General features: G+C 52.5%; 1 protein-coding gene across 1 annotated transcript in view; it reads right to left on the bottom strand.

Moving 5' to 3' along the window:
• The window catches only part of MYO18B (myosin XVIIIB), a 221368-nt gene that overhangs the window by 143846 nt on the left and 62657 nt on the right, over positions 1-14865 (bottom strand). The window contains exons 17-20 of the mRNA XM_060029302.1: positions 10106-10265; positions 7471-7654; positions 6443-6665; positions 1753-1862 (exon numbers count right to left, since the gene is read on the bottom strand). Of these exons, the coding sequence (XP_059885285.1) occupies positions 1753-1862; positions 6443-6665; positions 7471-7654; positions 10106-10265 (677 nt within the window). The remainder of the gene's footprint in view (positions 1-1752; positions 1863-6442; positions 6666-7470; positions 7655-10105; positions 10266-14865) is intronic.

Below are 14865 nucleotides of genomic sequence, written 5' to 3'. Positions count from 1 at the left end.
ATGCCTCCATATGCTACCCCCACTGCCCCCGCAGACAGCTCCCCCACGCCCCACTTCTGTGCTGTTTTCAACTGCAGAGGAGCCCAAGCCCCTTTCAATGGTTCCATTCCAGATGCTCTGAACAGAGATTAAGACTCAGGGGGGACCTAGGATAAAGAACCCCAATGAAGCTTGGTACAGAGTGGCTGGTGGCACCAAGCCAGGCAGAGTTTCGTGGTTTCCAAGATGGGTCGGCGGGGATAGCCTTGCTCCACACCAGCTTGGGTCTGAGGTCCCCTCCCCACGGTGACTCAGGAGGGCCACAGAGAAATGCCGCCTTGTCTGCAGGAGGTGGCCTGTGCCCTGGCCCTTGCTGCAGAAACGAGCCCAGAGAGGACTTAAGAATTGTGACTCTTTTCACTCTTCTTGCCTCACGACTCAGTGAGCTCAGGCATGCCCGGGCACACTCACTTGGAGGGGGAGTTTCAACACGGTTGTGAATATCCAGCCTGTGTGGCTTGGCTGCCATCACTCTGGCCTTGAAAGATGATGATGGTGGTGCTGATGCTGCTGACAGCAGTTCATGTATAATGAGCCCTTATTATATGCCGGGCCCTACGTCAAGCACATCAATTACACTGCTACATACAATCCTCCAAACGCCCCGCTGGAGTTGGTATTATTGTTGTTCCTATTTTACAGATGAGGAAACTGAGGCAGAAAGATGGATTCACTCGTTTAAGTTCACACAGCCCCAGCTGGGAGTCAACTGCAGGTCTGTTTGACTCTGGAGCCCAGGCTTTCTCAAAGGCGCTCCCTGGAATCAAGAAATTTGGGTTCAAGGACAAAACCCATGAATGCTCGGCTGTGTGGCCTCAAGGGAATCATCCGTCTCCATGAGCCTACGTCTCCTCATTTATAAAAGAGATGTAACAGGTCTTGTTTTGCAGGGCTGTTGTGAGGATGCACTAACGCTTTGCAAATTCTGAAGAGCTCTATCATTGATTAGCCGGTGGCCATTCTCAATAGAAACATTTACCGAGGCTTTGGCACTAGGGGTGAAGACTTCCGGCTCCAGAAGTTTACAGTAGAGATGGAGAAAGGAGATACCCAGGGGCAGAAATAACAAGGTTAGGTACATGTATTCATTCACTCATCCAACGGGAAATTTATCGAACACTTGCTGTGAGCTAGAGAACACACAGGCAATCTGGGTATAATTTCAGATAAGGATAAGTGCTATGCAGCTATTAAAACAAGATGATGTGATGGAGAAGAGCATCTGAGCCAAGATCTGAATAGCAAGATGACAATGACACTGGCCAGGCAAGGACTGGGGAGAAAAGCGCTCCAGGCAGAGGGGACAGTTAGTGCAAAGGCCCTGAGGGGGGTGTTTGGGACCACAGAGTCCTCTTTTCATAGACTATATCTCAGGGTGCTGGTGCCGAGGGGAACACTCCTATGGGTGGGAATGACGACTTCTCATCTTGCTAGGAGCCCCCCTGGCTGGGACTTGCTCTTTTCATGGCTCTAATTCTTTCCCTGCACTTCCTCATGCAGGGTTTCAGAAGGACCATTCTGGGGTAGGCAGTGTCCTAAGTGACATGGCAGCGGGCAAAGTCTGGAGCAGGGGTCTGAGTCAAAGCTCATGCCACCGTCACCTTAGCCCCCAAGGCCCAGCTCTCGGATCCCGGCTGCCCCAGCTGCCCCCGGGGCCATCCCTACAGAACAGAAGCACTGGGGCCTCCACCCCCATCACCTGGCTCCACATACCTTCTTCTCATCCACTCTCTCGGGGGCCGACTTGAGCTTCTTCATGAGCAGAGGGTCCAGCACCTGAAATCTTCGGCGGAACTGAGTGAGCCCCATGTGGTCAGCGTAGCCTGCGGTGGGGGGAACAGAAGAACAAAGAATCCAAGTGAGAAGCCCAGCCCAGGGGTCCAGGGGTCTGCTCCCAGCCTTGCTACTCACTGTGTGCCCTCACGTCTTAGGGCCTCAGTCTCCCCATTTGCTAATTTAAGAAATTGGGTTCAATCAGCATTTCCCAACTGCATTCCCCAGAACAAGGACCCTATAAAAGGCTCCAATGAAAGTTCGAAAAAGCTGCCCCCTCATCTGCTTCTCCGAAGGTCACAATCTGTGTGAGCACTGACGTCAAAGGCTCCAGACCCTCTGCAGGGAATTTGCCCTGATTAGCTTCGCTTAACCCAGAGTTCTCCAAACCTGCTGGACCATGGAAAAAAAATTTTTTTTGGTTTAATACTTTTTACCGCCCCACAGACCACATGTGGGAAATGCTGCATCAGACGGTATCTACATGTTAAATCTAACATGTAGGATGGACACAGCTGCACCCTTCTGTGTGGGAAGTGGCATCTGAAAAGCTCCTGAGAGAAGGTGACGTCTGAGCTGGCCTTTGAAGGGCCGTGAGAGTGTGCCAGCGGATTTGGTGTGCAAGGAAGTCCAGGCAGAGGGAGCCACGGCAGGAAGATACAAGGTCTGTTTCACAGTCATCGCAAAAGCAGTTACTGAGCTTTTATGTGTGCAAGACACTAGGATAACAACTTCCTTGTGTTACAGACACTCTGGGGACTGTATTGTTACACCCATTATGTAGATTGGAAATTGAGGCCCAGAGAGTTCAAGTCACGTAGCCCAAAGTGAAGTCAACCCTAACTCTCCCAGATGGGATCCAAACCCAGACAGAGACGATAACGAATCCAGTGAGAGTAACCAACGATGAGGTGAAAGACAAGCAGGGACTGGGTCCCCAAGGAACTTGACATCAAATTCCAGACCTCGAAGCTTGGACTTCATCCTGGATACAAGGGGCGTGGTAGATCCTCAGTTGCCTTAAAAAGACCCCTCAAGTGGCTGGATGGGAGAAGGTCTGGTGAAACCTCACTCCATTTTGAGACTTCACTTTACAATAAGCCAAATGAATGAACCATGAGGAAGAGTCATGGTGGGTACATGTGGCAAATCCATGAAGCCTTCCTGGGGGAAGAGGAGGGTTTCAGGCCAGGTTGGAAGGATGCTGACCGCACAGAGACCTGGGGGCTGGGAGGTTACAGGCCTGTCCTTTTGAGTCAGACTTACTTGGGTTCGTATCTCTCATCTGCCCTGATTAGCCCTCTGACCAGCGACAAATGACCCTATTTTTTTGAGATTCAAGTTCTTCACTTGTCAGATGAGAGTAATAAGATCTCCTGTCACACAGTCACGATGAGGATTAAATCCAATAATGACTGTAATATTGGGCTGGCCAAAAAGTTCGCTCGGGTTTTGCTGTGCCACCCCGAAAGAACTTCCTGGTTAACCCAATAAAGGAGGCTAATGTGTTTTGAGCACTTTCCCAGGTCCAGGCACTTTTCTGTTATTCCCTTATTAATTCATCAACCCACTCGACAGCTCTCTGAGACCTGAGCTATCACAGGAGATAAAAGGCAGGCACGATCTAGGGACCTGCCAGTGTCAGCCACAGTCAAGCCCAGGCCAACTGGCTCCAGAGTCCGACCTGTGCCCGCCAGTCTGCCCCATATGTAACGTTCGCTGAGCGTTTACTCTCCTCCAGGCATTGTGCTAAGGGCTCTGTGAGAACAACATCAATTAGTGTGCGTAACCGCAGTGCCCAGCACATCGTAGGTACCTGAGAAACAGCATATGTATGTATGCATCATGCGTGCATGTGTGTATGAATTCAGGCACACCTGACATGTTGCGGGTTCAGTTCCAGACCACTGCAGCAAATCAAACATCGCAATAAAGCATCCCCAAAACTTTCTGGTTTCCCAGTACGTATAAAAGTTATCTTTAGACTATACCATATTCCCTTTTTTCAATGTTAAACTCATCTTTTTTTAATATTTATTTATCTATTTATTTTGGCTGCGCCGGGTCTTAGTTGCAGCACACGGGATCTTTGTTGCGGCATGTGAACTCTTAGTTGCGGCATGCGCGCAGGATCTAGTTCCCTGACCCAGGATCAAACCCGGGCCCCCTGCACTGGGAGCGTGGAGTTTTACCCACTGCACCACCAGGGAAGTCCCTAGACTATTCTATTAAGCATGCAACACCACTACATCTAAAAAACAATGTACATACTTTAATTAAAAAATACTTTATTACTAGTATTTTCCTGTTGAATTTTATAATTATTTTTACTAAAGGGTATTAATTAAATAAGTAAATTGATACACTATAATTCTGTGTTTTTATAAAAATAAATTAATAATTTAAAAAAATACTTTATTACTAAAAAACGTAACCGTCATCTCAGCCCTCAGCGAGTTGTAAATTTTTGCTGGTGGTGGGTTGGAAACATTGCAAGAATTACCAAAATGTGACACAAAGTGAGCAAATGCTGTAGGAAAAAGCGGTGACAACAGACTGGCTTGACACAGGGTTACCACAAACCTTTGATTTGTAAAAAAGTGCACTCTCTGTGAAGCGCGATAAAGCAAAGCACAATAAAACAACATCTGCTCGTGCATACGTTACATGTGCACAGATTCCAAATCATAAATATGTGACACATGTGTATGGATCTTTGTATGCTTGTAAATACTGCTTGTATGGTGTGAGACAGAAGTGACTCAGAGCAGAAAACAATGAGGAGGACTCCCCTGGTGGCGCAGTGGTTAAGAATCCACCTGCCAATGCAGGGTACATGGGGTGAGCCCTGGTCCGGGAAGATCCCACATGCCGCGGAGCAACTAAGCCCGTGCGCCACAACTACAGAGCCTGCGCTCTAGAGCCCGTGAGCCACAACTACTGAGCCCATGTGCCTAGAGCCTGTGCTCCACAACAAGAGAAGCCACCGCAATGAGAAGCCCGTGCACCGCAACGAAGAGTAGCCCCCGCTCGCCACAACTAGAGAAAGCCTGCACAGCAATGAAGACCCAATGCAGCCAGAAATAAATTAATTTAAAAAAAACAACAAGAAAACAATGAGGAAATGAACCAGGTCTGGGAGACAGAAATTTGGGAAGTTATACCACAAGACTTCAACCCTTCACTGAGCTGGAAGCTCCCTCCAAGTCGGGCGGCGCTGAGAACGCAGAGGGCGGACCCGCAGGGAGGAAGGGAACGCTGACCCATGCCTGCACGCAGGGACTCTAACCCACGGGCCAGGATGCCTCCGGCCGGCGGGGCACAGTCGATCAGCCATGGGCTGTGACCACCTCGCTCTTCCCGTGCAACAGTATCTGTCTTCTTGTGCCTGTGGTTGCGTGGACCGGTGGGAAAATCAATGTGATGCTGAAGGGAGCAAGGGGCTCATCTTTGCTTCCAGCTGCTCCCGGCTTCTCCGTCAACTACCTCACGCCCAGGGTTCCGTATTAACGCGGTGGGAGGACACGGGGGCAGCGACCACAAGCTGAGGCGTCAGTGACCACAGGAATATTAAACAAATGGGTGCCCACCCAGACTCCCCGCCAGCCCTGCCGCCCCATCCGCTGACTTCGCCTGAGCTGTTTCTGGCTGGGAGGGGAATCCAAGGGGTGGCCTATGGTGTCTCGGAGGCAGAAGAGAATGGGAAAATTTCAGATCAAACTCAACTCATAAGATGAGCTAATGGGGGAACCCTGGTGCATGCTTGCTTTCTCGAATACAGGCCTGACACTTCGTTCCTTTGGCTGAAACCCCTTATTCCCCTATCACTCCATCACCTCCTCAGCTGGACCTGGGAAAGCCAAACTTCCAAAGACACCATTCACAGGCTGTGTCTCCTGGTGGATCCGCCCCTCATCTCCCACAAACCCCCACTCATTCTGAACCCGATTCCCTGAAAACCAAGGCTCCTCCATGCCTCCCTGCCTTTGCATACGGTGATCCCTCAGCCAAGCTCTTCCTCTCCCTGCACCAGCCAGAGGTGAGCTGCCTGCTTCTTTCCAAGACTCAAGTAAGACGTTATCTCCTCCAGGAGGTCTTTCCAGTCTCCCTGCTTCCTCCTCTGGGCATCCCCATGTGACACATGCCCTGGTCCCATCATGGACCAAGCTTGTTTCCACACGGATCTCCCAAACCAGGCTGAATGTCTTGAAGACCAAATATTAATCGTTGTGGAAATTTCACCCTCTACTCCAAGGCAAATGCCCCTGAGATGTTTGTTGTTGAAAGGAAGATGAGTAAGACACACCCGTGGCCTTCCAGGAGTTCACAACTAAGTCAGGAAATAAGATGGGCTTTGGACTCAAAGAGACCTCCGCATAAACCTAGGCTCTGCCGCATCCCGCTGTGTGACCCTAAGCAAGTCCCTTCTCCTCTCTGAGCCTCAGTTTCTTCATCTGTAAAATGGGGTAATCATAGTTCCCCCCTCACAGGGCTGCTGGGCAGTTTCGACGGGATGCTGCATGGAAAGCTCCTGGCACACAGCTGATGCTCCTGTCCCTCGGCTGTCACTGGTCCAGGAGCGTGTCCCAGGAGTCAGAGACAAGGTGCTCGCTCCCAGGCTGCCTCTTACCTGCCCTGTGCAGGCGCAGCGCCTCCAGGATGTAGGACCCTGCAAGCTGCACCCTCAGTGCCGGGATGTCCAAGGGCAGGGACCCGCCTGCCCCGGGCTTGTCTCTACCAGGCTGCGGTGGAGTCAGAGACCCCTGCCCGCCTCTGCTCTCCACCACTGGGCTCGGCACCAGGCAGTGGATGAAGTGTAACTGAGACCGTCTGATCACGCTGATCAATGCATCCTAGGACAGAGAGGAGACGGGGCTGTGGTCAGGGCCAGGGTGAGACAGACAGGGGTCTGAACATTCCCCAAATGTATATGCAGTCTGACCTGGGCATCTCTGTGGGGGCCCTATGTCCTACACCAAGGACCTCCTATCCATGGCCTGATTTGTACTAATGAGAAATAAAGGACCTTTATAACAACCCTTATTATAACAGATGGAGAAATTGGGACATGGAGAGGACAAGCGAGCGGCCTAAGGCTGCATGGACCACTCGCCGAAAAGGAAGACTAGAACCCAGGACCTGGTCTGTGGGCTTTTCCAGTATAATATGCTATGAGTCATTTCTTCAAACCAATCCTTCCCACATCCCACCCTCCTGAGCTCAGCCTGACTCAGCCTGACCACTTGTTTTTGGATCAAGGTGTCCAGGTGACATCTTTACAGCCAGTGCTGGATCCTGCCGCCTCCCCTACGGAGAGCCTAGAGGTAAACATGCAGGCCTGCGAGGTGAGGAAGGCAGGCGGGGCTGGTCTGGCCGTGACATTTGTCACCTCGGTCAGGAGGGCAACTGCGGTTCCTGCAAACTTCCTGAAGCGGCTTAAGTTAAACCAAGGAGCTGAGGCTTTGGCCTCAGACTGGGATGGATCACTTTCCACCAAATTTCTTTGCTTCCCTGAGCCTCGGTCTCTTCCTTGGTGAAACGTGGGCGTTGCCCGCCCCTTCAGGCTCGCTGGGGAGCTCAGAGATGATGTGGGTGGGTAAGCCACCCTGGAGGCGGGCAGTGAGGCCACGACTCCACGGGGACAGGGCCCCCACTCACCATCTGAAGCTTGATCTGGGAGCACGGGGCCTTCCTCTTCACCGCGGCCAAGCTGCTGGCAAACGCCCTCCTCACCGTGCTGCTCCTCTGCTGGGCCTGCTGGGAGGTGCCCTCCAGGCCGGCCACGGCCCGGCACACAGGGGACAGCTTGGCCCGGGACTGGAACAGGCCCCTCAGCTCCTCCCTGGCAGGTAGGAGGGGAAAGAGAGAGGTGCTTCAGGGGGCTCACAGGGTGGAGCAAAGGGGACCCCCCTTGCCTCCTGCTAATCTGCCTCCTGAACCCTCCCCTCGAATCATACCCTAACTGCCTACTCTGTTCATGGTCCCTTCTGCCACACAAGCCTTTGCTCGGTGACAAATGTCAGCCCCTTCCTCCATGCCTCTCTCCCTCCCCTGACCTCAGAGCAGCTTTCCTTCTACTGGACATTTCCGTCACCTATGTACCTGCAGGAATTCTACCCCGCCTGCACTTCCTTAGAGGCAAAATCATCTCGGTTATCCCGAGAACAGGTCCAGTACACAGCAGATGCTTACTGTGCTTGTTGTCGAACAGACAGCCTGAGCGCCAGGCAGACCCTACTGCGCCCTAGGAGGAAGCGGGGGCCCAGAGGAGGACCCGTGCCTCTCTGGTTGCACCAGCCCATCCCCTCCAGTGGACACCTGCGGGCACCTTCCATCGCTCCCTGCAAGTCTGGGCCCCACCCCGGTCCCAGCCCTCAAGACCCATCATCCACCCGCCTCTACGCCTACCCGACTGTCCAATATTAAGGAAATGAGTCTTGCCAGCTGCACCAAGGGTGCTGAGAGAGGTTAGCTGCATGGCAGAGCGCACAGCCTAACATGGCTTGAATACACTCACGCTGAAATAAAAATCTGGGGAGGGAGCAGTGGGGGGCGTGAAGCCCCTGGAAGCGGCAGCCCTGAGAGCGAAGGATGTCGGCACCAAGCCCTGGTACAGGGAGAGAAGGTCGGGCCCACAGCCCTGACCCCTGCACGAGGACTGCCCCAACTGTGGGGTTGGGAGACCTGACTTCTGGTCTCCAATTCACTTTGTGCCTTGGGCAGTCATGTGTCCTCTTTGGACCTCCACTCCGTATATATAAAGCGAAAGCTGAGTGGGCATGAGAACCTCCTGGGAAGCCCCACCTGAGAGACTAGATGGGCCCAGGAATGAGAAAGCGACACCAGCAGTCCTGGTGCATCAGCGACCTTGGCTGCAGAACCGCATGCTAAGAAAAAGCACCGTTTGCTCTCAAAATCACCAACGCTTGGCTCTCAAGCCTGCAAGACACCCTGCTGGGATTTACCTCCAACCTGCCGTGCTCTCTCACCTCCAAGCACACGCTGCTCCTTTTCCCCAGAACGTCCCCCACTCACCAGGCCATCTGATCAACCAAGGTGTGCCGCCCTTCCCTAACCCTACACCCCTCACTCAGCGTGAGCCATGGGATTTTAGAGCAGAAGGGAAATTTACAAGGCCACAAGACGTGTGCTGAGGGCCAGCTATGAACCAGGCTCCTTAACAAGCCATCTGTTACGTTACATCACCAAAGCCTGACAGCACACGTGTAAGCTTGGCGGCATCATTCCCATTTCTCAGATTGTGAAACTGTGACCCAGCTCACGCAGTTTGAAAAAGGGAAAAGCAGCATTTGTACATTTGCCTGACTCCAGAGCTGTGCAACATGGCCCGACAAACCCTTATGTCATGATGGAAAAAGCGAGAAACCCAGAGGAGGGAAAGGGACTGCCCACAGTCACCCAGGTGACACAGGGCAGGGATGGGACTTGACCCAGGTCTGCTGGCTCCCCACACAGCCCTCCATGTGCTCTTTACCCTTCCTTCTGCCCCATCCCCTGACTTGATCTCTCTCCAGGAGCTGTGCGCCCCTGAGCCCCCCCAGACACAGGCTTTCCAAACAACTCTGACCACCTAGACCCAAATCGTATCCCGGCTCTGCCACTTTTTTCTTTTGCTATGTGATCAAAGGCGAACCACTTGGCCTCCTGGGGCCTCAATTTTCTCATCTATAAAATGGGCCCAGGGATACAGTTGTTGTAAGAATTTTAAAAATGCTTATAAAGCATTCACCCTGATGCCAGGTGCATAGCAGGCGGTTAGTAAATGTTGTGGTCTGAGCTTCACTCGCGCGCGTGCACACACGCACACGCGCACACACACACACACACACACACACAACAAGCATTTCCCAATAGCTCTTTGAAGTCAAAGCAGCCCTCTGCTAGCACTTCTGAGCAGAGCAGTCAAGAAATGCAGTGAGCTTTTTTTAATGCTACAAAACATTATCACTTTGGTTTTACGACCCCCTAGTTTGAAGATGTCCATAGAAGTCCTTCCAGTCACATCCTCTACCAGATATTTGATGAAAGGCCAGAAGCCAAAATAAGAAGTCACAGCTTCCTAGCTTTTGTTCCACTTCCCCAGAAGGCCAGCTTTTCTCCTCAGCTGGACTCAGGCTGGCCCTGGGAGACACTGAACTGCTCCTATTTGAGTCCGGGTCTTTGCGACATTAGGGAGGGGTTCCTGTACTGCTCTCCATCACTGCGTTGCTGTGACTTCACGGCCCCAGCACCTCGAATGCCCCAGCCCGTCCCAAGCCCTGGCCAGGCTCACCTCTTCGACTGCTGCAGGATCTGGGGGGCGTCCAGGGCCGAAAGATTAGGCTTGGCCCTGTGGAGCCAGCCCGTGAGGTCATAGCGCACGGGGTCGTGTCCCAGCTGGTGGGCGATCTCGCACTGCAGGGGCTGCTCACAGGTCCGGAGGGCAGAGGTCCCTGAAAGCAGATACAGGGCATGAGTCTTGGGACCTGGTGGGGACACTCTGTCATCACTTGGCATCACTGAGAACACGCTTTTCCCATTTTAATATGTTCCAACCTAGCTGAAGCTACCAGTTCTGGGCACCCATATTTCCCCTGCTTTGTGCATTTATGGGCATTACATCCAACCTCGATTCTGTTCCTCCTTGCTTTCTTAAACCCAGGATACCTGTTTTTCCCAACTACCATCAGCACACACAATCTCCATGATTTTTACCATATCCATGTTATCACCTGGGCTATCATTTAATGTTTTCTTTCAATCGACTCACATTTTTACCGGTAAAATGTATTTATACAGAAGCATTATACTGCAGATTTGGTGTGCCAGCCATATTTATTTTCTAATATTTGTGGAAATAAATACGAATTATTAAATATTTTGAAAATATGTGTGTACCTCCTGAAATTGTCTTGAATACCAGCTACCAAATGAATGCACAGCATATACTTGGGAGATGCTGGCAGACACCTGGTTCCAAGGGACAGAGCGGGAGAAACAAATGGGCTTGGAGTTGAGAAGACCTGTGTTCCAATCCTGACTTGACCGTTTATCACAGTGGGACAGGCGCCAAGCCACCTACATTTCTGAGCCTCAGTCTCCTCCTCTCCAAAATGTGGATTAGATAACGCATGTCTCCCAGGGCGGCATCAGGTCTGAAGGAGATAAGGGGTGTGGAGTACTTTGGTGGGGCGCCAGAGCAGTCTCTCAGGAAGCAGCACTTAGTGGGCGTCGCTGCCATTTCCTGCATTGAAACCTTTGCTGATGTTCTGGAATCACAAAAGGTTGACCTTCACGTCCCCAGAGCCCAGCATCATGGCTGGCACATGACTGGAGTCTGGAAGTGCTTGTGGAATGAATGAATGAATGGATGGATGAATGAATGAATTCCTGATCATTTTTCATATCACTCTCATTGCAGTGATGCTCTCAGGCTGAGTAATGGCTCCAGACCAATTATTATCAGAAGGTGTAGTACCATCTCGGTTCTCGTATCTACTCTGAATGATCTTCCTACATTTTCTCATCCCGTGATTGTCAATGGGCCAATATGTATCCAGGATCTCGACTGCCTCCCTTAAATCTTAGTTTGCTTCCTCTACACTTCACTGAGCTAAGAAACGAAGGACCTGCGTTTCTTAGAACTCTGCACAAAATAAACAAAGTCCGAGAGTCTTCAGGTTCTGCTAAGTAAGGGGCATGGATTCTGCCGTCTGTTTGGCTGCTTGGAAATCCTTTGTGCTCACTTCCTGGACCTCCTCTACGTTCTGGATCATTAAAGTTACCAGAAAGGCACACTTCTGGTTAAGTGAAGTATCACTGCGTCAAGAGTGACCCATGAGCCCTTCAGAGCCGTGCAGTCCCTGCCCTTCCATTGAGAGAAGAGCAAGGGACTTCCCTGGCAGTCCAGTGGCTAAGACTCCGTGCTTCCAATGCAGGGGACCCGGGTTCAACCCCTGGTTGGGGAACTATGATCCCACATGGCACGCAGTGCAGCCAAAAGATTAAAGAATGAGAGAGAGAAGAGCGAGGGACAGAGCAGACACTCGGCCCTGGGACATACGTCCCCGACTCCCTGCAACGCTGCAGGTGTCTGTTTGCAAGGCTGCCTCCCTGCCCTGGACCGGAAGCAATGTGAGGGCAGGGGTCATGTCCATTCAGCATGATGTCCAGCAGCTAGCACAGAGTTTGCTTCGAATGATGACCCCAAGGGCATCTGGGGAGGGGGAGGAGGCCCAGAGTGAAGAAAGGCTGCTCATGTGTGCTAAGCCCTGGCCGCCCTCCATCACTCAGTCCTCGCTCTGGTCTGTGATGTAAGCGTCACTGGCGCCCAGCATGCACCTTAGGTGAGAGACAACATACAGCGAGCTGGGTCAGCCAGAAAGCCCCACGTGTTCTGCTTGAGTGAACGTTCCCATTAAACGTTGGGACGATGATAAGAGCTAATCAGAAAGCCCTAGAGGCAAAATATACATATATATATTTTAATACTGAAATGTCTGAGTTAATGTGTCTATCTCAGTCGGTCCAGACAAGATCTCTCCCCTGGGAACCGAGAGCCTTGCAGCATCCTGCTCGGGGTGTCCGGGACCGGCATGGTCAGGCCTCGCAGGGAAAGGACGGGGGCCGAGGGCCCTGCCCCAGCCACACCCTACACGACACTTTCCACTTCTGACCCTACTCTCTGTGTCTTTAGCTGAAACATCAGGACGAAAACATTCCATTCGAGAACTCCATTTCATTCGATTCTGGATCACCAGTGTGACTGGAGCAGAGCAAGCGAGGGGTGGGGAAGAGAAGATGGCAGGTATCAACGGGGGCCCTGCTATGCTCCAGGCACTGGGGAGACAGCAGAGAACAAGACAGGGGCACCCCGCACCCTCGGGGCGTACTGGGTGGTTGGGGGATTGACGAGAAGCAAGCAAACGGGTCACCAAACATCCCAGAGCCCAAAAGGGGCCCTGAAGGAAACAAGCAGGGCGTCTTGTGATGGGACAACGTGGCTGAAGAGCGGACAGCTACAGACAGGGGTCGGGGAGGCCTCTGAGGACAGCCCTCGCGCAGGGAGCTGAGGGAGCATGTACAGACGCTTCTAGGCGCACACAAGCTCCTCCGTGCTCACACCGGCCCCCAGGGTTATCACCATCTTACAGACGGGAGAGGGAGGCGATTTCCCAGAACTCACACGCATTGCAACTAACTAGTGGAGCAGGGGTCCAACCCAGGTCTCTGGGGTCCAAAGCCTGGGTGGGCTTTTAACAGATCTGCCTCCCGGCTTCCTGTGGGTCTACCGTCCCCCGGAAAAATAAAAACCATTCCAGAACCCTGGAGACATTTCCTGCAGACAGAGGCTCCTTTCATAACCTGGAGAAGGGTCAGGGGTCTGGCTGGCTCTCTGAGTGAGGCCTCCCGGGCGCAGCGCCAGCTCCGTTCTCTGTGCCTATGGGGCCCCGGTCAGCCACATGGCTTCTCCAAGGCCCCAGATGCCCCCGGGAGGTGGGGCGTGGTGGAGCACGCAATGCCCAGCTCAGACTAAGGGCTCCACAAATGGCAGTTTCATCTGCCCCTCCATCCCCGTTCGCTGGCTGGCAGAGGCGGACGTACCTCAGAAAACAGAGGTGACCTTCAGGAACAGAGATGACCGCTGGCAGCATCACATGGAGCACTAGGGCCCCCTCCGCAGCCCCGGCGGAGGCAGTCCAGGGCTGCGCTATGACTGCCCCGGGCCCCGGGCACTTTGCTTTCATGAGCCCCTTCCTCGCTCTATTTCCATATATATAGATACAGATATAGATATAGAGAGATATGTATTGTGTGTGTGTATACATGTGTGTATACAAATACACATACATACACACAAATTACATTTCACGACTGTTGGTATAAAAGCAAATAGATTAATATTAGTAATATATAAGTGTATTATATTAGCTTACTACAGCTGCCATAACAAAGTACCACAGACTGGGTGGCTTAAACAACAGAAGTTAGTTTTCCCACACTTCTGGAGGCTGGAGGCTGGAGGCTGGAAGCCCAAGATCAAGGGGTCGTCAGCAGGGCTGGTTTCATTGAGGCCTCTCTCCTTGGCTTGGAGATGGCTGCCTTCTCCCTGCATCTTTCCTCTGTGCATGTCTGTGTCCTAATCTCTTCTCCTGAGGACCAGTCATATGAAATCAGGACCCACCTCAATGACCTTATTTAACCGTTATTACCTCTTTGAAGACCCTGTATCTATATAAAGTCACATTCCGGGGTGCTAGGGGTTAGGAATTCAATATGTAAATTTTTTTGCAGGGGGAATACAATTCAGTCCATAACATGTACTTAACCTAAACGTTCATTTTTTCTTTTTTTTTTTTTTTTTTTTTGCGGTACGCGGGCCTCTCACTGCCGTGGCCTCTCCCGTTGCAGAGCACGGGCTCCGGACGCGCAGGCTCAGCGGCCATGGCTCACGGGCCCAGCCGCTCTGCGGCATGTGGGATCTTCCCGGACCGGGGCACGAACCCGTGTCCCCTGCATCGGCAGGCGGACTCTCAACCACTGCGCCACCAGGGAAGCCCCTTTTCTTCTACTTTTAACAGAAATCAAAAGACTTTCACGGGCCGCTAAGAGTACCACGGGCCCCAGGCACTGCCCCTCTTGCCTGGGGGAGGAGTCGGCCCTGGGCAAGTCGCCGCAGACCCAAGCTCTCCAGGAGCCATTGGGGTATTAACGCTCTGGGCACGGTCCAGGGAGAGCGGCTGGAGCCAGCAGGTGGTACTGCTGTTTCTGCTGCTGTCAGCAAATCCAGCGCAGGAGTGCTGGCGGTGTATCCCAGACAGAGGCCCCAGCCCAGCGGCACTGAGAGCTGTCACACGTCTTTCTCCAACTCTTCCTCCCAATTTCTCATAAGCCACTCCAGTCAGACGGTCACCCGCAACGCTCCCATTGGAGTCGTACTTGTCTTGGTGGTCAGTGACCTCCACGCAGGCTAAGTCAGTGCAACTCCTCAGCCATGCCTCACTCGACCTTTCAGGAGCATTCAACTCGGTTGGTCCGTCCCTCCTCCTGCGG

This window comes from Delphinus delphis, chromosome 13 (assembly GCF_949987515.2).
Source record: "Delphinus delphis chromosome 13, mDelDel1.2, whole genome shotgun sequence".
In the NCBI taxonomy this organism is placed as follows: Eukaryota; Metazoa; Chordata; class Mammalia; order Artiodactyla; family Delphinidae; genus Delphinus; species Delphinus delphis.
The sequence above is the reverse complement of the archived record's forward strand: the minus strand, read 5'-3'. Positions and strand labels throughout refer to the sequence as shown.